Source organism: Furipterus horrens, unplaced genomic scaffold (assembly GCF_987537825.1).
Source record: "Furipterus horrens unplaced genomic scaffold, mFurHor1.1.pri manual_scaffold_1, whole genome shotgun sequence".
NCBI classification, from domain to species: domain Eukaryota; kingdom Metazoa; phylum Chordata; class Mammalia; order Chiroptera; family Furipteridae; genus Furipterus; species Furipterus horrens.
Genome location: NW_028327171.1, coordinates 149103338 through 149131273, shown reverse-complemented (window position 1 = coordinate 149131273; position 27936 = coordinate 149103338). Strand labels below are relative to the sequence as shown.

Below are 27936 nucleotides of genomic sequence, written 5' to 3'. Positions count from 1 at the left end.
GCCATTCAGCATCTTTTGTGATAGTTCTAGCTCTAGTTCATTAATTTTATGACCTATGTGGTATTCCACTGTATGAATATACCATATTTTTTACCCATTCTCCTATTAATGGACATGAAATTTTTTCCAGTTTGCTGTTACAGACAGTATTGCAGTGAAAATTCTTATCCATGTTTTTTCGTTCATCTGACTGAGAGATTCTCCAGGGGTTGTACCTTGAAGAGGAATTCCTTATTAAAAGTGTGGATAGTGCAGAGTTGCAAAATATTGATTTTAGATAACAGAATTACACTTTTAAGTGTTTGTGGGAGATTTTACTCCCACCAGCAGTGGAAGTGAAGTCCCTATTGTTGAACATTCCCATTGACACTGGGTATTGTCAGATTTTTAAATTTATGCCAGTGATGGGTGTGAAATAGGGCATTGTTTTCATTTCATTTCAACTTCATTGCTAGTGAAGTTTAGCACCTCTTCATATATTTCTTGGTCATTTCATTTTTTTTTTTTTCCTATAAATTACCTTCTCATTTCTTTTACTTACTCTGTAGGATTATTTTTCTTGATTTTTAGGGTTCCGTATGCGTTCTTCACTAATCTCCCATTGGTTATAAGACTTGCAAGTATATATCCCAATTTGTTTCTTTTTACTTGTTTCTGATGTCTTTTATTGTTAAGAACATTTGTTTTAATTTAGTGATACCATCTTCATTTTATTTTTCTTGTTAGGAATTCTTTCTCTAACCTGACTTTATAAGGATTTTGTCATATTGTCTTCTGAAAGGTTTATTAAAAGTATTGATTTTCATGGTTAGGTCTTTAATCCACCAGGACTCAGTCTTTTTGTAAGGTCCAAAGAAGGATTTGATTGGATAGTCAGTTGACAATAGACAGTGATCGATTTGTCTAATCACCATTCACTGAATTGTCTACTTTTTCTCTGCTGTTTTGGAGAAATCTCTCCTTCATACAGTATTTCCTTTTATGAGGTCTGTATCTGTGCTTTCTGTTCTTCTACACCGTTCTCTTTAGGTATTGTGCGCCAATACCACATTCTAATTTCAGAGACCTTTATAAGTGGTAGAGCAGGTCTCAAGTCTTGTTTTTCTTCATTTTGATAGTTTTACCTTTTTTTGGTATTCTTTCATATTGGTTTTTGATCAGATTGGTCAAATCATAAAAGGGAATTTCTTTTAGGCTCTTTTAGGATTTAAGAGAAAAAACATTATAATTTATATTTTGTAACATATGAACTGATGCTATTTAAAACGTTCATTTTTATTACTTTATAATAGCATTTAATTCTAAGTTTACTTATAATTTGAAAGTAAGGCAAGAGGATGATTTTTCTATAAGTGAATATACGAGATAATAACACTATAGCAGTGTACTTAGGTGGATATGTCTTCGTGCTGCTTTTTTGTTTGTTTAAATGAAAGGACCTCAGAGGTGTTCTTAACCTTAGAAGACTACATCTTGTTTATAAGTATGTTGAGCAGACTATCACACCAGTCACTTGACAACTGATATTTCTAACCATCTATCACCAGATATCAAAATGAAACTTAAAGATATATTATTTATTTCCTGTTATTTTTCCCCCTTCTTGGTTGCCTTGTCTGTCCAAATCTAATCTTCTCCCTCCCCCACCTTGGTTTTTCTACTTTTCATTTTTTACAAAAATTTTAGAAGTGTTTTTGCTTACAGTCTTTTTCCTATTTTAAATAGCCAGTCAGCAACATTGGTGAGAATATTGTTTCTAGAAACCTGAGATACTTTGGTATCACTCAAACATTCTTTTCCTTTCTTCCTTTTTAGGTCTGAGTTTCACATTCGCTTATTGGCATTTTTAGGTCTTCCTTTGGAGTAATAAATATTGCTTCTGTCTTCTAGACCACCCTTACGTTATTTTCTTACTGGACCTACTACTGTCTATGTTCAAGGGGATAAGCACCTCTCTGTTTCTATGACACTCTGTGCAGTGCTTAACATTTTTTACTATTGAGACCTGTTTGTGACAGCTATGACTGTTCCATTCAAAAAGGAGTTTTTTTAGTTTCCTCTACTTAAGGAAGGTTGAAAATTGAAGATCCTGGGAAGTACATAGTTATAATTCTGACTGACTTTTAATGAACCTCAGAAATTGTACTTAATAGGGAAATGAAGGGAAATGATGAATGATTTTTAAATTTTGTTATGCACAATATCCCATTGTTTAGTATAATTTTTAAATGGTAGCATACAGAATAAAAAAATTGTTAATGGAATTTTTTTGTAACTGAAAACTCATAATCTCTTTCGTAGTAAATACACGCATACGGAGCAGTTGTTTATCAGTTTTCATTTGCAATGTGAGAAATGTAGTGACTCAATTTTAGTTCATTTGACCTAAAGGGGACTTTTATTGTTATCTGTAGCAGCTTCTCTTGCTTCCACATGTCATGAGATGAATTATCTTAACATTCTCTTCTAAAAGCTATGCGTAAATACTTAGAGATCTAGTATGCTCAGTGTTGGGGTTTTCCTACTAGTAAGCACCTGAGGTGGAGGGTGAAGGGGGAGAACTTTTTTCTTTCTTTTTTAAATATTATTGCCTTATTAAGGCTCTGTTACTTTACTTGTGTTAAAACAAACAAACAAAAAAATCAAAGTTCAGTTGAATAAGTCTGAACATCCAATTGGCCTTACTAAACAATTCATAAGTCAGGTAGCATCTCATCATGTAGCAAGCACAGAGATAACTCACAGGAGTTGTACAAAATGGAAGGCTTTTATAGGAAGGAGGGGTAAGAAGTCATTAGGGAAAGAAAAATGAAAGTTCATTGGTGGGAAGTAGGAGTTCAGGGTGATGACGGCTTCTCATTGGCTGAAGTGTGGTGTTTTCCATTGGCTGGGCTTGCTGCTGGGCTTGATGAAAATCTCTTGCCAGGGTAGTCAAGTAGAGACACCTTCCTGTTGGAGGTGGCCTGCTTGTTGGGGGTAATTGACTCGGATGGTAGGGTGTGAGCACTCCCTCTAAAGGCCTTCCCAACCCTAATTTTAGTTGAGATTTCATTTATTAATTTTCACACTTGATAGTGAATACATACTTGTATTTAGTATAGGGATTGAACCTAAGAAGATCAATGTTTCAGCTATCAGACGTTGCCCCCTGAAAATTACTGACATTCTGAACTTATTTTTAGCTCGTATTCAGTTTCATGTCAGAAATCTGTCGTGGTGGTATAGTTTTAAGAATTTTAGCCATTTTAGTGGTATCTCATTGTGGTTTTAGAATATATTTATCTGATTACTGTTGCTTTTGGGCACCACTTTTCAATATAGTTATTCACCAAATAAATGTCCTCTTTTTTGAAGTATCTATTTAGTATTTTACCCCTTTTTCTTTACATTTAATTTCTACAACTGTTTTAAGCATGGCAGCCATTGTAGTCTTCATTGTACAAATAAGAACATAGATTCAGATTTGATTCAGAGCTGAGGTGAACTACCTAGAGACTTGAAGCTAGTAAGTAAATTTCAGAACTGGATGTAGAGAAGGCAAGTCTTCATTGCTTAATGGGTGATGTGTGTACTTTGCATGTGCTCACAGAGTGTGCGTAATGATTTCCTCAAGTCTGCAGAGGTCATGTGATCACCTGCCCAGTCTAACAGCTTTTAATTTTCCATCTGTGACATTTTGGCATGGTTATGGGTACTTTAGAGACTCATTCTCCCCCAGCTATCAGTAAGTGTCTTAAATGTAAAGTTTCCTGATAGGTCTATTTCAGTGCAAATTATACTTATTACATTTATGCTTCTGCCCTGTTCTCTAACATAAGGGTGATATGGAAATGAACATCCTGTTTTTTTGTTTTTCTTTTTCTTTTTGGAGTTGTGAGGGGGTTTGGCTCTCACCTACAGGCTTATAGCAGGCATCTTGGAAGTATTAGCCCGGAAGAAAGTGAACTTGCAGAAATTTAAGGCTTCCCCTAGGTCTTTAGCTTTTTAAATAGATGGTTTACAATATTAAAAGGCAATAACAGGTAATTTTGATGTTTTGTTTTGTTTTTTAATCCTCCTCCTCCTTCCTTTCTGCCCCATGTGCCCAGCTCTCCCAAATCTAGGTTTCCCTCCCCACTCTCAAAATGTTGGTGGTGACATATAAAATGAAAAAAGAGCTAAAGTCACTCTTCTGTATTCAACCAGAGCAAAAGGCTCTTAAATATGTGTATTTTTAGATTATGTAATAAATGAAGTTAATTATGGCACTCTGACTGGTTCTTTCCTTATAAACAAGGGTTGAACTTGGGTTTGTCTTATTCAGTATATTTAAAATGTTTGTATATAAGGAAACTGAAAACCAACTGGTTGGGAAGGGTTCATTTATCAGTTTTGAACAAAAATTGCATTCAAGAAGCAGTTTATATAGTATTTAAACTTAGAGAATATACACTGAGGCAGACTGCCCAGATTGAAATTCCTCTTTTACTTCTTACTAGCTGTATGACCTTGTGCTAGTTACTTCCTGTGTCTCAGTTTCCTGATTTTTAAAATGAGGAAATCTTCATGGATTGAAGTGGAAGCCATTTAGCATATGTAAAATGCTTTGAAGCTATTAGTTTTAAATTGTTACTTATTCAGTACTCAGAGCTATAAGTAGGTTTTCATTTTAGGAGATAATGAACAGCATATTTTTAAGTAGAATTTATGTTACTGCTTTCCCCAGAGTAAACCAAAGATTTGCATCAATAAAAGTATTTTAATCTAAATTTAACTACATAAGAATCGTATGGTGTAGAAATTTACTAAAGTGTATAGCATTTTAATAGTGTAAACATTATGAATTATTTATAAACTAGAAAAAATAGGCTTACCTACATTTTCAGATAATTTTTTAGTTTATAATAAATTGTTCCAAAGAAATATTTTTAGTAAAAGCTGTCAGCTGTGGTTTCTTGTTAGATACCAAAATGAATTCTATTTATTTATTTGCTTTTCATTTTCTAGTTTATTTCTGCCCTAAAAAATGATTTTTGCCAGTTTTCCCAATTCTTCTGTAATTTAAGGTATAAAATAGTTGTTTTCTTCTTCTTCTTAATACATAAAAATAATTTTTCCTTTAAGATCTAAGCATTACTTTAGTCACATTGCAAGATATTAATATGAAGTATTCTAATTATAATAAAATTTTATATTGCCTTCTATTATAGTCTTAATTATTTATGTTCTGATTGTTAATTTCCATGTGATTGTTTTATATTTGGTCTAATAAATATATGTTGTATTCAGAGACTATACTGTGTGTATTGTCTTAAATTATTTCTAGTTTTTGGTAGTTCCATGCACATTTGAAAAAAGACTTAAACTCTGCTTTAATGTACAGGAAGTCTTCACTTAATGTATAATTCCAATATACGTGTTTTAGTTAAATAACATCAATCCCCCAACAGCAAGCCTTGTACTACCTTGAGCATAAAACCCAGGCAAGATTTTGAAATACAGAACTATGAACCACTAGCAGGTGGTGTTTTACACATATCACTTAATTTGCAATAATTTATTACATAGCAAGTTTAAAAAACTTAATAGACTGAAGCTCTGTTCAGCTTTTCAATCTTTTTTCCTCTGTTTTTCAAATCTGATTTATTAACTTATTCATGTTCAGTTTCTATAATCTTTAATCTGCTTTTAAGCTCATTCAGCAAATATTTTTGAGATCCTGTCCTTTTCATTACTCTAATTTCCATTTTTTCTGAGCATTTACCATCTACTCACTTATGATGACCATCTTTTGCTTTAAGTTCTTAAAAAAATAATACCAGCTCTAAAGTACTTTTTTCGCTAATTCTGACATTTGAGCTATGCAGTTATCTGTTTTTATCTTGATTGTGGGACACTTGTGTATCTAGTAATTTTTTTATATCATATTGGTCATTGTAGGTATTTTTTGCAAGGAGGCTAGATTATGTTGTCTTCCTTTAAAGAGTATTGAGTTTTATTTTGTCAGGTAGTTATATTATTGGAGGATCTTTTAGGTTTTTGTCAGGTTGGTTTTCTTTGTGAGGCAGGCCTATTCTGGTAATTGAAGTAAATTCTAAGGGCCTTTACTCTTATCCTGTGACCTTTTGGGGGTTTCAACAGAATGCCTGAAATGTTCTCTCTAGTCTAGTTGGATGGAGTATTAGTTTGTTTGGACTGCATAACTAAGTACCATATACTAGGTGGCTTAAACAACAGAAATTGTTTTCTCACAGTTCTGGAAACTGGGAGTTCAAGATCGACGTCCCAGTAGGATTGGTTTCTGGGTTGCTGATGACTGCCTTCTCACTGTGTGCTCACATGACCTCTGTGTGAGGAGAGAGAGCCTTCTGATGTCCCTTATAAGGACACTTAATGCTGCTGGATTAGGGCCCCATTCTTATGATCTCATTTTACCTTAATTAGTTAGAAGCCCCGTCTCCAAATACAGCTACACCGGGAGTTACCTACATGGGAATTTTGTGGGGACACAGACATTTAGTTCATAATAGGCAGGAATTCTAAAGGCTCTCAGCACTGTACCACCTTTGAGCCTTATCGTAGGTGATCTCTGCTAGGCCTCATAGAGCCTCACTCTGTGTGTGTGTGGAGGTGGGGACAGCCCGTGATCAACAAGGAGCATCTGCTCAGAAATCTGGTCTCTGTCTCCCAGCTGCTCTACTAGGGCTGGTCTACCTTATGTTGGGACAGAAAAGTGTCCCTAGGCAGAAAGCTGGAGCCATGAGGGGGTGCACTTCATATTTTCTTTCCCTTAAAGACCTCAGATCTGCGCTGTTATTCATTTTTTGAACACAGTTGCCTCATATATTTTGGCCTCTTTTATACATGTTTTTTTGTAAAATAGCAAATCTGGTACCAGATACTCTGTTATGGTTGGAAGCAGATCAGTTATGAGTTTTTATTTCCAAACATAGTTGGAGGAGCTTTAAAGATCTCTTGTGGGCATTCTTGTTTTATATAGTTAATTTTTTTTATTACTTACAGAGCATGTTTTATGAAAAGTTTTATAAGCAGACTTGAATTCCTTTTAAAGCTGTGTATTGAACATAATGGACTGTGGAGGGGGAGCCTTTTTCGATAGGCTGCTTCTTTATGATATTAGAATCTTTTTGAAGTATTTCACTGGGTGTATGAGGCTCTCTATATGCAGTAATCAAAACCTGGTGATGAAATGTTATGACTTGTACCCACCAAACCCTGGAAATTTAGCATGTAGGCCCCAGGAGAGCTTGTTTAACGCTTACTTTCTATGCATTTGACATAGGATAATGTGAGATATAGTTCCAACACTGGGCAAAGTGACATGCTATCAAAGAATAGTTCCTTAATTATAATATTTAAAATTTTTACAGGAGTTTAAAATACTCATAAGTACGTAATTTAAGTGTTATTTTGTTCATTTGAAAAATGAAATCCTTTTTGGCAGGCTATTATAAAGTGTTCAGACTTTATACTTTTTATAAGGACTAATTGTGAACCCTATATTTGTAGAGAGTAATACTGCTGGATAGAGTATTCAAATCAGAACTTTTAATTTTCTGTAAAATTAAGTCAAGTAAAAATATTCTGTTTAGATAGCTTTGCAGTTATTGAAGGGTTTTGGGGGGTATTGCATAGGCTTCACATTTAATTGTGTATCACATGGCCAAAATTGTGTGTCAGAATTTGGTAATTGATGATTCTGGTTTCTCAGATCAAAGAGGAAAGGATAGGATCTTAGATGTTGGAACTACTGAAAATATTTTACAAAAATACTTTTCTATCCCTGCCTCACGCCATGTGCTAAATGGAATTCCATAGTAGACTAAAGATCTACCCATAAAAGAGAAACTGTGTATACATGAAAGTGATTTTGGGTGAATATTTAATCTTCATGTAGTTCTAAACACTGTGCTGAAAGATACTATTTAAAGAAATAATGATAGATCTGTGAAGTAAAAACAACACTCCATAAGCAAAGAGAAAAGATGACCATGAAGTTGGCAAGTCATATGTAATATATGTGATTTGCTCTTTAGATTCAAGATATAAAGTTAGTCATCTATGTTTCACTGTACAAGAAGTCCTTTGCCTCTCTCTTAAAAAAAAAAGCAACAGATATTTATTTCTCAGTCTAAAGGCTTGGAAAGTCTAAGATCAAGATGCTGGCAGATTTGATGTCTTGTGAGAACCAACTTTCTGATTCATAGATTAGATGGTTGTCTTTTTGCTGTGTCCTGGCATAGCTAACGTGACTGAGATAGCTCTCTGGGTCTCTTATTTTTTAAGTTAAATTTATTGGTTAATAACATAATGTCAGTTTTAGGTGTACAACTTTATAACCCAACATTTGTATACTCTATTGCAGTGATTTTCAACTTGGCATGCTGCAAGAATTTTTAAAACATGCTATACCTGACTATTTAGTCAGGGACACTAAACTCTTTTTCCCTTAGATTGTCAAATTAAAAATGACAACAGCCAACACAACAATAACCATCTGGTGTATATGAATCAAAATTATTCCTATTTTTTGGTCAGATCAGCAAAAAATTAATATATTTTTGTCATGCCACAGAAATTTAGTTATTAGTTTACATGTGCCATGCAATGAAAAAGATTGATTGCTATGGCTAGGGACTTCCAGTACTATGTTGAAGAAGAGAGGTGAAAGCGTACATCCTTGTCTTGTTCCTGATCTTAAGAGGCAATAGAGGAAACATACCTAAACATAATAATAAAGGCCATATATGACAAATCCACTGCCAGAATCATACTCAATGGGAAAAAGGTTGAAAGTCATTGCTGTATTGTGTGCTCACCACCCAGAGTCTGGTCTCCTTCTGCCACCTTGTATTTCATCCCCTTTACCATCTGTGTCCTCCCCTCAACACCCTTCCCCTCAGGTAACCACCGTTTTAATGTCTATATCTGAGGGGTTTTTTTTTTTTGTTTTTTGTTTTTTTTTTTTTTGGCTGCTGTTGTTCGTTTGTTGCTTTTTGTTTTATATTGCATATATGGTGAAATCAGTTCTTTTCCTTTTCTGTCTGATTTATTTCACTCAGCATCCGTGTTGTCACAGATGGGGCAATATTTATCTTTTTTATGGCTGAGTAGTATTCCATTGTATGTATATATGTAGCACATCTTTATCCAGTTATCTGTCAAAGGAACACTGGGTTATTTCCATGTCTTACTTTGCCTTTTGAGGCATTTCCTTCCATATTTACCCTCTCTCCCTGTTGAGAGTCCCAAAGATATTGTCATTCCTCTCTAGTAAAATAATAAGAGAACTAGAATCTCATAAGCCCACTAGTGTTATGGCCTTTTGTTGTCACGGGGTGTTGCTGTTGTGGCTTGATCCTGTGCAGCACCTTAGATGTTTGTCTGCTTAGTGGTGAAGCTCTTGGTCCAGAACTTTGCACAGACTTCACTGGGACTGCACTGGGCATCATAAAAACTATTGTGTTTATATACTCAGAAGCTCTGTTATTGTTTTCCACATTACAGTGTTGTGCCAGGGTGATAGGATATGGAGGAGCAACCAGCATCATTCATTTGCTGAACAGATACTTATTGAGCACTTACTTTGTGCCCAGATACTGTCCTATGCATTTGAAATAGAAATAGTGAATAAAATGAAACAAAAAATTCCTATCATAATGGAGCCTACATTCATTCTGAGGGTTGGAGGGAGAGAGAGAAGTGGTGGCAGAGATAGACGATAGACAAGATGTACTTATGCTATGAAACATCTATATAAAGGCCTATGCATGAAATCCTGACATTTAAAAATTAATGTGTATTTGTTCTATGTGAATCATCAGTACAATTCTAGTGAATGTAACAAAGAAGAGAATCTGGGTACTTGATAGATTTGAAACTACAGTTTGCTGATCCCTTCTTACTGGATTGTATAAGGACTGTGGCCACTGTATATAATGGTACATCATGCAGCTATTAAAAATACTGGTATAAACATATATTTATGAACATGGAGAGATATTTATGATAAGTGGAAATGCAGATTAGGAACTTATACATTTAATATGATCACACTATTAGTGGGAAATACTTTTTCTCTACCCAGAGGTTTCCTTCCTGAAGAGGGAGTTCCACTAGTGTCACCCGACTTCCCCTGGTCCTGTATTCTTCCTGGTGTCATGTTGTGTCTGATTGGTAAATTTGCAGTTGACTGGCCCTACTGATGCTCTTTGTCCATGTAGGAACCAGCTAGTCTTTCCACAGCCATTGAGTGATTTCCCATCTATTTCTCGATGGAATAAGTAGAGCAGGGGCTCGCCCCTGCAGGGTGAGGTCTGCCCCTGTGTAGTGCTAAAGCATGCCCCGCTCTGGGGTTCGCTATTGGCAAGCCCATTTGTCCAGGATACCTAGAGCTTCCATTAGTAATAACAGAGGTATTTTCTTTTTGTTTTGTTTCTCAACTTACTTGTAACTGGCAGGGAAGGATGATCAGTTTTGGGGTGCTGTCTTTAGACCTCTCATACATATGATTCTATTTTATTTAGTTTTACTCATATTTTTATTTTTCCATATGCATGTATAGAAGAAAGTCTGGAAATATATGTGTCATAATTTTCAAAGAGGTTGGTAGAATTAGAAGATATTTTCTTCTTTTTCTTATATGTACTTCTGAATTCACTAAATTTCTCAGACCTATGTTATTAAGTAGTTAAGCATTTTAAACCTCTGGAAAAAAATATATCTTGGTCTGACTTTACAGGTAGAAGAATTAATCATCTCTATACAAGGGAAGAAGCTAGACCTGGGTAGATAATGTTTGTACCTACATAGCTTGGTGCTTGAGTCTAAAACTTAATGCTAGGAAAAAGTCTATTACTTTTCTAAAACCTCTGGCTTGTTATTTCACCACATGTTTCAGAATAATTGCTTTCTATGCATAGTGTTAGGTCATTTGCATGACTTTTAAAAGTGAATTCCAGCATTTAACTGAGGTTAACTGGATTCTGTGTTTTTCTTTCCTACTTGTCAATAGCTGTTTTCTTAAACCTGTTTATTTTTTGGCTTTTATTATTTATTGCCTTAAAAAGGAACTACTTTATATTCTTACCATCCTTTCTGTTTTTCACTATAATAAGCTTATATGTATCTACTGCCTTGGTTTGGCTATATTTGAAATTATAGGCTATAAAGTGGAAAAGGCATAAGTTTTTAAAGTGTAATTTTTATATCCTCACTCCCTATAGTAGCGGGAAAAAATGGTATCCCTTGATACTAAAATTTTGTAAAAATTAAAAGTAAAAATATTACTCAATTTAGTCATTATGTTCTGATCATGCTCTTAAAAAATTTACTTAATTTCAGACCACAAAAAGATACTGAGAATAAGAATAATTTCTGGATACTTACTTTAGAACTTAAAAAACCAAAAACTATAAATATAATTAGGTCTTCGTTTACCCCATTTTGATCCTCTGTCTCAAGTTTGATGTTTTTCATTCTCATGCATATGGAAATATTTTTGCTACCTAAGTATTTGTATCTCAAAATGTAGTGTATTTTTTGTGTTTTAAAACTTTATGTGGAATGTAAAATGGCAAAGGTACTTTGCAAAACTGCCAGATCCTAAAAAAAATTAAATAGAGTTGCTGTAAGACTCAGCAATTCTCCTAGGTACATACCAGAGGTATGAAAACATATGTCCACACAAAAATTTGTACACAAGTGTTATAGCAGCATTGCATTATTTATTTTAACTAAAAAGTTTTAAAAATACCCAAATGTTCATTAACTGGTGGAGAAATAAAATGAGGTGTATCTGTACAGAGGAATAATACTGAGCAATGAAAAGAAATGAAATACTGATACATGCTTCAACGTGGATGAACCTTGAAAACATGATGCTAAATAAAAGAAGCCAGTCACAACAGACCATACGTTGTATGATTCTATTTATATGAAGAGTCTAGAATAGGAACCTAGAGAGACACAAAGTAGATTAGTGGTTGTCTAGGGTGGGAAGCATAGGGGGAGAATGGTCTGTGACTGCCAGTGGGTAATGAAAATGTTCTAAAATTAGATAGCAGTGAAAAGTTGCACAGGTCTCTAATTATACTAAAAACATTGAGTTGTGTACCTTAAGTGGACGAATTGTATTGGAATATGAATTATATTTCAATAAGGCCATTTAAAAAGTTCATGTAAATGTTATATATTCTATTATTAGCTTTTTAAACTCAGCATAAGCCAAAACAAATCATTGTATTTTGAGATTTACATATTTTTGTACATTTAGTTCTGTAGAACTCATTTTCATATTCTATTGTATGAAATTTTTATATTTTATTAATCCATTTTTCATTTTGCTCTTAAAAAGCAATGACTCAGTGAATAGTTTAATTCATATTTCCTTATACAATGACACGTTTTAAAGGCTTTCTTCCAAATTAGAATTTGACAGGATTATTGATAGCTTTTAATTTATTATTAACTATATTTAGAAGACATTTTATTGGTGTAACTTAGAACATTTAATTCATTTAATTATACAATTTAAAATTGAAATTAGTAAAAGTACTCTATCTTCTGAAGTTTTTCATAGTTCCTTTATATTTGGCAAAAGCAAAGGTAGGGCTTCTTCTGTGCCTTTCTTGTTATTTTAGTGTTACATAAGATATGTCCTAATTTTTGTGTATGCCAATATTTCATAGAAAAAGCCACAAATGAGAACAACACTACGGAAGACTGGAGTCTTATTATGGACATATGTGACAGAGTTGGAAGCACTCCCAATGGGTAAGATGCCCCGTCATGGTCAGTAAATGTCTAAGGACCTAATAACCTGTGTCTCTTTTCTTGATGTAACTTGGAAAAGCTACTATTTACTTTGGGGAGAATAAAAACAAAGAGATCATGGTGGTGGGATTTATGGGAGTTCAACTGAAAACCTGAGATAAATTAAAATACATAAAGCCTTGACACAATAGAGATGCATGTTAACAATGAATAGGCTAGTTGTTTAGGATATTCTCTTGTTACTTAGACATGTATGGGAGGGAGTCTTCTAATAATGAAGTAAATAAATATAATAATTTAATAGTTAATATGCTGAGAAAGCCTTTCTGTAACCAGTAGGTAAATATAATATCATAATGAAAGAAGTGAATATCAGTAAGGGTGCTTTGGTGGGAAGATACAGCTCAAAGTTAAGCTGAACTGATTATAATTTAGAAGTTGAGAAGACTGAAAAAGCATTTGTTTTAACATTACAGCTTTTCAAAGGGCATTCATGGATGTTTATACTTAAATCTTTTAAGACTATATATCCTACTGTTTTTTTTTTTCAATATAAGAATTTACTGTCTGAAAGCTAAGTCTCTCGAACAGAGGTAAAGATGCTTTTTTTGTTAACTTCTGCAACTCTGTGAACAAAAGATTGTATACAATCATTTTATGTAATAAAGTAAAGTTTGCAGGATTTTATTTTTAAATTTAAAGTTATTTGGTAGTAATACACCTCATGTTTTTAACGTTTGATATGAAATTCTGAATAAATACTTAACCTTCTTTATTTTTTCCTTAGGGCAAAAGATTGCCTTAAAGCCATAATGAAAAGGGTAAATCATAAGATTCCTCATGTTGCTCTGCAGGCGTTAACTGTAAGTAAAAGTAATGTTATTATTTGATCCAAATTTTAAGTGTATATTTATTTTAGTAAGTTAATATCTCAATATATGTATATTGATTTTTATTTTAATTAATAGCTTCTTGGGGCTTGTGTGGCAAACTGTGGAAAGATATTTCATTTAGAAGTATGTTCCCGTGATTTTGCAACAGAAGTACGTGCTCTGATAAAAAATAAGGTAAATTTTTAAAAGAAAAAAAACTTAAGTTATTAAAAAAATACAAGTACTCTGTCATTTTACTATATATAGTGTTAATAAAGTTATATTATAAATGAAATATGTTTTAGATAAATTTGAAATGAAATAAAATTTTCTGTTCTAAAATTTGATGTTTTTATTTGTAGTACCAAAAACAGTTTTCCTCCTCAAGGCATATCATGCTAGTGATAATAACTAATCTTTACTGATGGTTAGTTACCAGTCACTGCTTTAAGCATTTTACATGTACTTTCTTGTTTAATACATTAACAACACTTGGAAGTTAGAATCTCTTGTCATTCTTATTTTATAGATGCAGAAACTGACCTTTAGATGTTAAGTAACATGTCCAAGGTCAGGCCAGGTAGTAAGTAGCAGAGCTGAGGTTCAGATGCAGGTTTCTTTGACTCCTGCGTCCAAAATAACCACCGTTCTGTACGGATTCCCATTAGAGGTGGAGAACAAAGGGGGCCTTTATCTTAGAGCAGGGTGGAGGAGGTCTTCACTGTAGGGGTGTTACTGATTTTTTTAAGATAGAAGCTGAAGCACCATTCTCATGCTATTAGTGGCAGAAATCCCAGAATTGTAATTTAGTTGACATAAAAAGCCTAATTTAATATTAAGAAAACATAGAAGAAATAATCTCTGAATATAAAAGACATCATTATAGCAAGACTTAGAAATTGATGTGCAAAAAAGGGTAGTTTTGCAAGAAATAACTATATCTTAAAATGTAAATAGGCATTTATCAAGTTCTTGTCTGGGCTAGGTATTGCTGGACTTTTGTTGATGTTCATATGATTAAAGAAAATTTGGGTGATAATTCTCTTTGTTGTTAAATAATTCAAGTACTTATTTTAACCGCAACTTTTTCTTTGCCTTTTCTTTAAAAGGCTCATCCTAAAGTATGTGAAAAACTGAAATCTTTAATGGTAGAGTGGTCAGAAGAATTTCAAAAGGAACCCCAGTTTAGTCTGATATCTGCAACTATTAAATCTATGAAAGAAGAAGGAATTACTTTTCCTCCAGCAGGTTCTCAGGTAAGAGATTCATTCAAACCCATGGTTTGATTTTGAAGGTATTTATCTTATGTAAAATCTGGGCAAGGCCTATTTTAATCATCACCCACCTCCACTCTCCACGTGCCTATCTGGCATAGTGTCTTATATTTAGTAGGTATGCCAGTTGTAGTGAAATTTCTTCTACATATCAGAACTTTGGGGAGTGACTCAGCCATAAATAATTGTTTAATGCTACTCTAGAGTCATGCAAAAGGCATAGGTGGATGAGAAAGCCTATGTAAGAAGGGGGTTACTGAGCAGAGGAGAGCAAAGGGAAAAAATATTGGACAACTGTAACAGCATAATCAATAAGCTATACTTAACAATTTTGGAAAAAAACAAAAAAAATTATAATAAATTTGAAGCATAGCTATGTACATGTGAAAAATAACTAAATTATAAGTGACAGATATGGATGAAGGGTACCTATAACTATATGCCAGGACAGAGAGGTAACTACAGACTGGGCTGATAAAATGGAAGAGGTAGAATTTTTGGATTGGAATGTATTCAGAAGATAGAGAAAGCTCAAGACCTGTTAAAGAGTGAATATGCCCAGAAGGAATGGTTTATATATATAAGATGGTGGAACTACAAGATGAAATTTACTTGGGGAGATGGGGGATAGCTTTAGTTAGGACAGAGTGGAAGCAGGGGTAGTGAGTCACTGTGTGGACTGTTTATTTAGGTTGGTGGGAGAAAAACATTGTATCTTGGGATTTGCTCTTAGTGCCTCTTGCCCTCTAATATTATCATATGGGTTAGGGAAAAAGACTAGGAAGACAACTATATATATATATATCTGTGTGTGTGTGTGTGTGTGTGTGTGTGTAAATTTTATTGTAGACTGTAGACTAAAGAGAGAAAAGGATCTTTACAGCTGACCAGGCCTAAGGATTCATGGTAGATTTGGAGGATAGAAGTCATTAAGTTAGAAAAAGCAAGCATTTTCCTGCTCTGTCCTTTCTGCATGCCATTCTCAGAAATCTGTGTTAAAGAGCTGATTAATGATTCAGAATCCTGGACATCTCTGTCTTCCATGCCTTAAAATTTAAGCATGACGTTCCTTTGTCCTCTGCTGTTCCTGAAGAGCCACTACCATTCAAATGCAATGAGTAGTAAAAGAGGGCTTAATATGCATCCCTAGAACTGCACCCCTTTTCTTTGTCCTCCCTCCTCTTCAGTAGTTATCATGGCTTCTTGCTGCCGCTTCTTTTGTGGCTGTACATCTGTAGTGATGTAGCACCTCTCACTGAGTAGAGACCTTGGATGATGTAGATCAGGAAGTGCAATCAGGGAAGATTCTTATTTAAGTATTTTCTGTATGCCAAGTGCTGTGTCAGATACTAAGAGTTATGCAGTATATAAGCCAGTTTGTGTCCTTTTTGAGCTTATAATGTTTTCTTGAAAATTCTGATGTTTTATTTTAGTATTTGAAAACACCTACTTAAAAATATCATAAAGAAATTCACTTTTAAATGAAACTCATTAGTTATCATCAGTTTTATTTTAAATTAGCATGTGCGAGTAATTATAGAGCTTGTGTTTTCTTTGAAAGGGTAGTTGTGTTTATTTTACTTGTACACTTACAGATTGTCTCAGCTGCTGCCAAGAATGGTACATCATCGAACAAAAACAAAGAAGATGAAGACATAGCTAAAGGTGAATCATCAAATATGTAATTTAATGTTGCTGGAAACATCCTTGACAGAACAGTTTATTGAAATAAAAATTATAATAAAACTGAGTATACTTTTAGTGTTTTACCTCAATTATAGACACTAGTAGGGTCTGAAAAGAAAGGAAAACAATTGACATGATAGTAAGATTAGTTCATTATTTTTGTCAGTAATATGTATGAAATGTCCTACCTTGGGAAAGCTTACATTTCACCTTTTCTTTAATGCCAAAGTTATGAGTCAAGCACAGAAATATATGTTCCCAGCTTGTCCTATATGGAAAGCTACCCATATTAAAATGTCACAATCTGTTTGCTATAAAAATAATAGCTGCTGTATATGACAGACTGTTATAATAAGGAATGAGCAAAAACTTTATTTTAAAAAATGTCGTGCTTCTCTGCCCCTCAAGAAAGTTAACTGCTTAATGTTTAATTGGATAAATAAAATATTCACTTGATTTATCCTTATTAAATATTACATTATTTTTTCTTTTTAAACTTTTAAAAAACAAAATTAATTCTGGCTACCTTTTTTTTGCATTTTAATTTTTCAAACTAGCTATTGAATTATCGTTGCAAGAGCAGACGCAGCAACATACAGAAACAAAATCCTTATATCCATCTGCAGACGTTCAGTTAAATAATAAAGTTGCAAGGAAAGTGAGAGCTTTATACGATTTTGAAGCCGTTGAGGACAATGAACTTACCTTTAAACATGGTGAAATTATTATTGTTTTGGATGACAGGTATGTTTTAAATCTTTATTTCTGGAACAGTTAGAAGTTAAAGATAATATCCTTAATTTAGAATCCTAGATATCCAGCTCTTTGACTTTGTCAATCATAGCACCTTTTCATATCTTAATTATTTTTTTCTAAAATAAAACTTATAAAAGAGACTAGGTAATGTGATCTTCTTAATTATGTTGAACTTGGTCTTTTTATCTTGGATGAAAAATGTATTAAATGATTGATTACCACAGTCGAGAAACATACATATTCAGTCATCTTAGTAAATTTACCTTGGCAATTTTGTATTCCAAAATTACCAGCAAATACACTTTAGGATAAATATAGTTATATTACCTTTTGATCAAAGCAACCAAAAGGTACGGTTGGCTTCTCCCTAATTCTTAATTTGTTACTCAACTCTCCCTGACAACTTCTCTATCATTTAAAGTTGTAATAAAGACTACATCTGTCTTTATTGGGCCTAATTCCAAACATTACTTTGCTTTTAGAAGAAGTTGATGAAATTTAACAAGAGCGAGACCTAACAGCATGTTGCTATGAACAGAGATTGCAAATGTATGTGGTATCCATTATGAATAGCTTAATAAAGATACATTAGTGTAGTGTATTTTTAAATGGATAAATACGTACACAAAAATGGCTTTGCTGTGCTGTGGTAAATATTGAGAAACTTGTGTAATAGGCTCTGTTTAAATAAAAAATGAACGAGGATACAGTTCTGTTTTCTAAAACCTAGAATAAAGTTAGGGAGTCAAAATTACTATACAGGTAATTGTATGGAATGCAGAGTGTGAACACCATAAAAGAGGTAATGTTGGTGTCCAAAGAGAGCAGATTAGCATGTGGTGCAGCATCTGGGAAAGAAGGCTTATCCAGGGTCCATTCAGGTGAACTTTGGTCTTGACAGGACAGGAAAAATTTTGTAACAGAAAGAACAGGAAAACAAAGGTCTCAGGCAGTCAAGATAACACTTATGTTCACAGAAGTTTTTTGCTTTTTTTAAAATAACCATTTCTAATGGAGCACATGTCCCTGAAGGAGAGTAAATAGATATGAAGGTGAAGAGAGAGTGTGGCCTTGAACACCTATAGTCTGAAAGGTCAGGCTTCTGAGTGTAGTTTTAGTTAGAATATATACAAAATAATTTATATTTATACTTCTGTAACTCTTATACAACTATACAATTAAAGACATTTGTAAAATAAATAGAAGCAAAACTAAAATGGAGTCATTTTTGCTCTGAGTTTCAAATTTTGATATTACTTGAATGATCATTACTTAAATGGTTCTAAAGTTACTTGCTGCTCACAAAGTAAATAAAATACAGATAAATAAATGGCACAAGTACTTCATCAGGTCTGTGTATTACCCTGTAAAATGATAACTGAATCTGAGTTTTTCTTTTGTAACTGTGTGAATCCTTTATACATATTGTATCCCTCGATGTCACTTGGTGTTTGTGTGGCATAATATACCTGTTACAGGCTACAGACTTGCAGTGAGTAATGGGTTATGTTATTGTGTTGCACATGTTATTTCATTGATATCTGATTATAGCACAAATTTATTAAATAACTTAGACTCACACAAAACTATTTTCAGTTGAGGCTTACCATTGCAAAAAAAAGGACTTTTTTCTTTGTAATTGATGAGAGAATTCAACATGCACATGATGGAATGTGTAAGTTGATTACGTATTCTCGTTTTGGAGATAAGAGACCCAGTCTTAACATTGCCACAGACATCTCATCAACATGAATAGGTTAAATGTTGTCATTCTGGGTGATTGGTTATCACTGCAAGATTTTAAACACAAAGGTAAACTTGGTTACTTAAGTGGCAGTCTTAGGTTAAATGGAGGCAATCTAGGTGATCCAGAATATGACTCTTATTTGTTGTATTTACATTGCTGTGGAAATGAAAATATAAAATTGGAAATTTCACATGTAGAACTTGGAAAAGTCCTGAAAAATAAGCGTTCTTGGACTTCAACTTAAGAAACACAGAGCTGATAGAAATGGCACACATTTCTTATTAACAATATACCAAAAAAGCTTTTTACTTTCTCCATTTTTAGCTTTTGTCTCACCATTCCTTGTTTGTTCTGTATGTACCATTTTAAATAATTAAGTGGAATTCTTGCAGTTCCAAAAATGCCATGTTTTCATTAGACTTTTATGGAATTGTTCTTTGGTTCTCTCTTCCTGGAAAGCTCTGTCAAAGAAGCAAATGCATTTAGAAAAGAAAAGGGATTTTACTTTCAAGGAAGGTTTTCAAGGGAGTCCAGGCTTTAGAAGGATTTGTTCCCCAAATTAAAAAATAAAACAGGTAAATTAAGGACCAGACACCCCCATGAGATGACCAAGGTTCCAGGTTTACTATTTGTATGTCTGTGGTAGAAATAGCACTTTTCTTACATGATTGTCACAGATCAAAGGCTAGGTTTTTATTTATTTTGAGGCCTAAAATGAGACAAGATAACTTTGTTTTTTGTTTACCTCAGTGTGCAAAGTATTTTATTTCTTTGTACTTCTTTTGTTCTTGTTTATCCATCATAGAGAAGGGCATTTTTATTTCCATAGCCCTCATTTCCTTTTCCTCCTGGTAAGTGCCTACTTAACTTTCAAAACCCATCTTAGATTTTGTATCCCCTAAGGAGCATTTAAACCCTTCTCTGCCTTTACCTGTAAATTAGGAGTTCTATCTTGGTGCTGCTATAGCTCCCTGGATATGTGATAGCATTTCTCATATTGTATTGTATTACTTCTTCACATATGTCTCTCCTGCTGGATGAATTGATTCTGAAGAGGGTCAGCACTTGCCTGGGTGGGAGGAAAGGGCGGGAGGGAACAAACCCTAGAAGGTAAAGCAAGGTAACATGTCTTAGTTGGTAGGGAGGGTTGAAAAATACAGTACTAGATTTTAAATTTCTTGAGGGTAGAAACTGTTTTATAATTATCTTTGTAGCTTCACTGTTTAGTCCAGGGTCTATCCCCTCTTTGCATGGCTTTCATAAATGTTAGCTGAATAATCAATTTGTTGAAGGTAAAGTTATATCTTTTATACTTGCATCATTTTTCACTCAGCTGTGACTGACTTTCTTAACATAAAAATCTGTAGATATAAAATTTTCCTTAATTATCAAATGGTTTATGTGAAACTACATTGCCAAATTACCTTAATTTAGGAATTTACATATTTTGTGCCATTAACATTCCATAGACTCAACTGATTACCAATGGAGAGGATATAGAACTGGATTAGGACTAGTAAGGAATCATTATGCATTGACATGGCATTTCGTTGTTTTGCCTCTTTTTATATTTCATCAAGGAGTTTGCAGCAGTGGTTGGGAGGTAAATTATCCTACATTAGTAGAACCACTAAGGAGAGCTACACATAAAATTGTTGATAGGTTCAAGTAAAATCCGTGCATCAGTTTCACAAGTTTCTGTTCTCTGGTTTTATTTAAAAATTCCTTTAAGTTCAGCTTTCCTTTTCAAAATGAAAATTTCAACTTAAGAAAGTATGTGAGAATAAGGGAGAGTTTCTCATCCTATAGATATGACAGTTCCTTAGAACTGTCAATATATCAGTTACTTTCTGACTTTAAGAATTTGGGTGATAGGTAGCTCTTTCATATCTTTGTAGCACTTATTTTAAAGATCAAAACTAAATTTTATTAAAATCAAAACATTAGTGGTCCCCCTAAAATTTAACAGACAAAGCTTTTGTCTCAATGTCCTTCACAGTAAGCAACATAACCTTCATGGAAAAAGAAAACTAATCTGATTGGCTAGTGTTATTCTCAGGAGCATGAGCCACCAGCATGTGAATTAAGACAGTAAATTCTCTTTGTTGTGCTTTTTAAATAAAATTATGTTTCAGAATCATAGACTTTTCAAAGAATATTTCGTTGATTATGCTGTTACAGTTATCCCAGTTTTTTTTCCCTTTGCCCTCCTCCACCTGACACCTTTCCTCTAGTAATCCCCCCTCCCTCCACTTAGTTCATGTCAATGGGTACTGCATATAAGTTCTTTGGCTTCACCCTTTCCTGTACTATTCTTAACATCACCCTGTCTATTTTGTACCAACCAATTATGCTTCTTGATCTCTGCACCATTTCCCCATTTCTCCTCCTTCCCCCTCCCAGCTGATCACCCTCCAAATGTCCCCCATAACTATGATTCTGTTTCTGTTCTGGTTGTTTGCTTAGTTTGTTTTTTGATTCAGTTGATAATTGTGAGATTGTTGTCACTTTAATGTTCATAGTTTTGATCTTCTTTTTCTTAATAAGTCCCTTTAACATTTCATATAATAATGGCTTGGTGATGTTGAACTTCTTTAGCTTTACCTTGTCTGGGAAGCACTTCATCTGCCCTTCTATTGTAAATGATAGCTTTGCTGGATAGAGTAATCTAGGTTGTAGGTCCTTGCTTTCTTTGCATCACTTTGAATACTTCTCGCCAGTCCCTTCTTGCCTGCAAAGTTTCTTTTGAGAAATCAGCTGATGGTCTAACAGGTACCCATTTGTAAGTAATTCTCTGCTTTTCTCTTGCTGCTTTTAAGATTCTCTCTTTATCTTTAATCTTTGGTGAGTCTTGGTGTGGTCCTCTTTGGGTCCACCTTGTTTGGGACTCTCTCTGCTTCCTGGACTTGTATGTCTATTTCCTGTGCCAAATTAGGGAAGTTTTCCTTATTATTTTTTCAAATAAGTTTTCAATTTCTTGCTTTTTCTTTTCTCCTTCCAGTACCCCTAAGATTTGGATGTGGATATATTTAAAGTTGTCCCAGAGGTTCCTAAGCCTCTCACTGTTGTTTTTAATTCCTGTTTCTTCTTACTGTTCCAGGTGAATGTTTGTTTATTTCTTTAGTTTCAAATCGTTGATTTGGATCCTAGATTCCTCCCATCACTGTTGGTTCCCTGTATATTTTTATTTATTTCACTTTGTATAACCTTCACTTCTTCCTTTATTTTGTGGGCCTACTCAGTCATTTCTCTGAGCATCTTTATCACCAGTGTTTTGAACTCTGCATCTGATAAATTGGCTATCTCCGTTTTGTTTAGCTCTTTTTCTAGGGTTTTATTCTGTTCTTTCATCTGGGCCCTATTTCTTGCCTATCAATTTGGCACCTTCCCTGTGTTTGTTTCTGTGTATTGAGTAGAGTTGCTTTGACTCCATATCTTGGTAGTGTTGCCTAATGTAGTAGGTGTCCTGTAGGATCCAGTTGCACAGCCTCCCCATCTCCCATGCTGGGTACTCGGGGTGCGCCCTTTGTGTGGGCTGAGTACACCCACCTCTTGTAGTTGAGTCTTGGTTGCTGTTGGCAGATCATTGGGAGGGATTTACCCAGGCTATTCATCTGTGAGGACTGGCTCTGACCACTTACCACCAACACTCACCCTCATGGGAATCAGCCGTGCAGGGGCAGTGTGGTGGTGCTCTTACATGATCTGTAGCTGTCCACTGGGTTTGCTGGCCCTGGGTTTCCCAGGTGGTGCAGACCAAGGTCAGCCCCCACCGGTGTTTTTCCTGGGGTACCCTGCCTGAGCTATATAAAGCAATCTGAGATGGCTGCTAATTGTGCTGGGCTTGGGGATTCTGAGGTGAAGCCAAATTGTGAATCTGAGCTACTGTTGCTAGTGCTGGTCCTTGAGCTCACTAAAGCCAGCTGTTACTTACTTGATAGGATTTAAGAGGTTGAGAAGCATGAGCCAAGATCAGCCATTCATATGGAAAAGCGGCTTCAGTGGGGTTGGAGTCTGGGGATCTCCAGGGTGGGTCAATCAGTGTTAACCAGGTTGATGGAGTCTCAGATATGGCTCCAGCTTGCTGGCTTTGTGGGGAAAGGATTTAGAAAAGAAACAATGGCCTCTGCTCATCTTGATGCCACACACTTCAGTTCTTTTCTGTATACCACTAGTGCCTTTCAAGCTGCTACTTTGGTACTAGAGCTCAGAGGGAGTGAGTCTGAGTAGGTGAGCCGTGTGTGGGTTAAGAGTAACTTCTTGGGGCTTCAGCAGTTTCTTCCATCGACTCATTCCCTTCTGGTTTTTGCAGGCAGAAGTTATAGGGACTTACCTTCCTGGCACTGGATCCCTGGGCTGAGGGGCCTGGAGTGGGGCTGGGACTCCTCACTCCTGAGATATCCCTCCCAAACTTTTATCATCACACATGGGCGAGAGACCAGCCCATCTTGATGGATGTAGTTTCTTTATTTCTATAGTTGTCAGACTTCCATTCAACTTGATTTCTGGCAGTTCTGGCTGATGGTTCTATATTTTAGTTGTAATTTTGATGTGGTTATGCAAAGAGGTGAGACATGTCTGCCTATGCTGCCATATGACCAGATCCCAGAATCACAGAAGTTAATTAATCCTTAAGTTTCATCTTTAAGAATGCCTGTTTAGTAAGTCAGATTTTAGATAAACTTACCCTTATTTCTAGATTCTATGATTTTCTATAGAGAAAGTTCAGGAGAATCAATGGACAAACTATTAAAACTGATAAGAGTTCATCAAGGTTGTTGGATACAAGCTCAAAATATAAATCAGTGGTATACTTTACTGTAATCGCAACTACTTAAGAAAATGTAAGAGAACATGCAATTGTCAATAGTATCAAAAATGATAAATGATCAAGAATACAGAAACCTAACAATGATGTATAAGGCCTTTATGGAAAAAATTATATAAAATTCTTTGAAAGGTATAAAGGAATATAAATATATATGACATTTATATAAATATAAATGAAGGGAGATATACTGGCTTCATGATAAAGAAACCTTAATATTATAGAGTTAATTTTTCCCACAAGAATACATAAATTCAGTGCATTTCCAATTAAAATCCCAACACAACTTTTTATAGAGAACTTGAAAACACTTTAATATTAACGTAGAAATGTAATGGTATACAATAACAGAGAGGGCTGATTCTTTCCCTGCTTGGAATCAGGCATATTAATAAATTCTAGTACGTTAATGTATAGACTATTGCAACAGAATAAAATCCAGAAATAGATTCATGAACAGATAGTAGCTTGCTGTTTGAAAGATAGGATATGATAAATCAGTAAAAAAAAAAAAAAAAAAAAAAGAGTGATATTATTCAGTCAGTTTTGCTGGGGTAAATGGCTCTTTATACAATACAAATAAAATTTGATCCAGATTCACACAGTACTTAAAATTTCATTCCAGATGAATTAAAGACCTAAACATGGGAATGGAATAATAAAACTAAAACTATTAAATACAAGTATATAGAAGAGATTTTGGAGTTCAAAGATAAAGATTTCTTTTAAGGTGTAAGTTAAAAAAAAAAAGATTGTTAAATTTTATAACATGGAACAAAAAACATGAAATAAAAAACCATAAACATGTTAAAAGATAAGTTTGAGAGAGAAAGTAGTTCATAATGAAGTTCAGATAAACAATTGCTATCCAGAATGTGGAAAGAACTCCTACAGTTCCATGAAAACAGACAAGACACAGTTGGGAAAAAAATGGGCAGAAGATACGAACAGCCAGTTTACAGAAGAGGCAATCTGAAAGGCCGGCAATCATGTAGGTACTTGGGAAGTGCAGATTAGACAGGATTTCTCCCCTGTCTGATATCAAGTGTTGCTTGGAGAGTTAACACGCATGAGGGGAAATGACATTCTCACGTGCTGCTTAGGGAAGGAGGAGAGTGAATGCTATGACCTAGGGAACATTTGACAATATCTAATAAAATGAGAAGTGCTTATATCTTGTGGCCCAGCAAGTCCATGTTCATGCATGAGCCTAGAGAATTGTTGCATGTGTGCCCCCAGAATCTAGAGTGATCATTACTGCAATCTTTATAATGGTGAAAGACTGGAAATTCCTAAATGTCCATCTTTATGGTAATGGATAAATCAAATATGCCCTATTTGTGTGATGGAACTTTGATTTAGAAAGGATAAACTTCTGAATCAAAGATCTGAAAGTATTAATGTACAAAATTAAAAAGATCTATAATGGTTAACATCTAAATCTATAGAGTAGGCTTAAAGATATTTGTAAATGAATAAAAAATAAAGTGGCAGGAAGGCTACATATGAGCGTAGTGTGGTTGTTGATAAAGGGGACTTCAGTATTATCTATAATCTTTATTATTTTAAAAGCCTAGAATAAAATGTTACCAATTGCTAATTGATTCTAAAAGTATGTATGGGAATATGAATTTGTTTTATTTGTGCTTCTCTATATCTTTTATTGAATTTAAGAACTACTTTTAAATATAGTTGGATGTGCCCTGGCTGGTGTGACTCAATGGATTGAGTACCAGCCTCGCACCAAAGCGCTGCTGGTTCAATTCCTAGTCAGGGCACATGCCTGGGTTGTGGACCATGTTCCCAGTTGAGTGTGCATGAGAGGCAACCACACACTGATGTTTCTCTCCCTCTCTTTCTCCCTCCCTTCCCCTCTTTCTAAAAAAGTAAATAAAATCTTTAAAAATAAATAAATATAGTTGGATGTGAATTAGTATTTTTCAAAGTAGGCTAAATTTAATTTTTATTTTAATTCATCTAAAATGTATAGAAACAAATGACATTTTTACACTGTATTTTCAGTGATGCCAATTGGTGGAAAGGAGAAAATCACAGAGGAGTAGGACTCTTCCCATCTAATTTTGTAACAACTAATTTAAACATGGAATCTGAGGCAGGTAAGTTACATTTTAGGAAAGGTTAAGTTTATTAAAGTTTTTTGCACTTGAATTTATGGTTTAATTTTGACTATAAAGTAAATTGGCATTTAACTCTTGTTTTAAAACATTTATAGGTAATACAATTTAACCAACTTCTTAACCAGATTAAGGGGTTAACTTATCCAGGTGAATTCCAAGAATTATTTCCTTATCATAATATTTTAAATCCTTTGACATTTAACATACATAGTTACATATAAGGCATAAAATAATCTGTGATCACGTATATTTTTTAACCTAATTATGACTTAAGAGGCCATTTGTGTCTGTTCAATACATAAAATACTGGTTTTATTCATCACTGAACCACAGTGTGGAAGGAGGGATGATGGGGGTAGGGGGTGGTTGACCAGTGCCAAGTGTGATTACAGAGGTTAGAAGTACTCCTAAGATTTAGACTACTCCTTATCTTGATTTGATCCTAGAGCACTCCAGACAATATTAAAGTAATGTAATCAAGATAGTAGGTTCCCTCTCCCAGTATTGTAGCTATGGGCAGTTCCCCTCAGCGGCTATCAACCATGCAGAGAAAGCTTCCATTTGTTATAAGGCAAGGAGGTGACCAGAGCTGAGTGTAAAGAACAGCTAATAATAATAATACTAATAATGCTGGTGATCAGAAATAAAAGAGCTCAGTGATGTTTGAGCAGTCATGTATCAGGCATTTTGCTAAATCCTTCGGTTACACTATTTGATCCTCACGAGTCTGTGAGAATATGTGCTTTCGTTACCCCATTTTACAGGTAAGGAAACTGAGGATGAGGGGTTATGTGGCTACTAGGTCATATAGCCAGGATTCTAAAGTCAGTCATTCTTTATACTGACTCATTGCAGGACATGTTGATGATAATCCGTACCAGTTCTAGAGGACTTAAATTGAAAGCTCTATGCATTGTATATAGCAGTGATTTTCAATATTTTTCATCTCATGGTACACATAAACTAATTACTAAAATTCTGTGGCACACACAAAAAATATTTTTTGTCAACCTGACTAAAAAAATAGCTATAATTTATTAAATTTTTAAAAATTTTATTGATTTTATTGATTTTATTGATTACAGTTCCACATTTTCCCCTTTGTCCCCTTCACCGAGCACCCCCCACTCCCTCAGGCAATCCCCACACCATTGTTCATGCCCATGGGTCATGCATATAAGTTCATTGGCTACTCCGTTTCCTATACTGTACTTTACATCCCCATGGCTATTCTGTAACTACCTATTTGTACTTCTTAATCCCCTCACCTCTTCACCCATTTCCCCATACTTCCCTCCCATCTGGCAGCCGTCAGAACCCTCTCTATATCCATGATTTTGTCTCTGTACATATTTGCTTAGTTTGTTTTTTAAATTCAATTGTTGATATGTTTTTATTGCCATTTTATTGTTCATAGTTTTGATCTTTTTCTTAAATAAGTCCCTTTAATATTTCATGTAATAATGGTTTGGTGATGATGAACTCCTTTAATTTTTTCTTGTCTGGGAAGCTCTTTATCTCCCCTCCAATTCTAAATGATATCTTTCCTGGGTAAAGCAATCTTGGCTGTAGGTCCCTGCTTTTCATGACTTTGAATATTTTTTGCCAGTGCCTTCTAACCTGCAGAGTTTCTTTTGAGAAATCAGCTGACAGTCTTATGGGAACTCCCCTAGAGGTAACTTACTGCTTTTCTCTTGCTGCTTTTAATATTCTCTTTATCTTTAACCTTTGGCATTTTAATTATGATGTGTCTTGGAGCAGGCCTCTTTGCATCCATCTTGTTTGGGACTCTCTGTGCTTCCTGGACTTGCATGTCTGTGTCCTTCAAAATTAGAGGAATTTTTTTCATTATTTTTTCATA

At 34.5% G+C, this 27936-nt stretch overlaps 1 protein-coding gene across 3 annotated transcripts in view; it reads left to right on the top strand.

Moving 5' to 3' along the window:
• STAM2 (signal transducing adaptor molecule 2) overlaps nucleotides 1-27936 on the top strand; it is a 49662-nt gene that overhangs the window by 4149 nt on the left and 17577 nt on the right. For all 3 annotated transcript variants that reach the window (XM_090279803.1, XM_090279795.1, XM_090279787.1), the window contains exons 2-8: nucleotides 12690-12774; nucleotides 13562-13637; nucleotides 13743-13841; nucleotides 14756-14902; nucleotides 16516-16585; nucleotides 17164-17350; nucleotides 25960-26054. In XM_090279803.1, the coding sequence (XP_090135929.1) occupies nucleotides 12690-12774; nucleotides 13562-13637; nucleotides 13743-13841; nucleotides 14756-14902; nucleotides 16516-16585; nucleotides 17164-17350; nucleotides 25960-26054 (759 nt within the window). The remainder of the gene's footprint in view (nucleotides 1-12689; nucleotides 12775-13561; nucleotides 13638-13742; nucleotides 13842-14755; nucleotides 14903-16515; nucleotides 16586-17163; nucleotides 17351-25959; nucleotides 26055-27936) is intronic.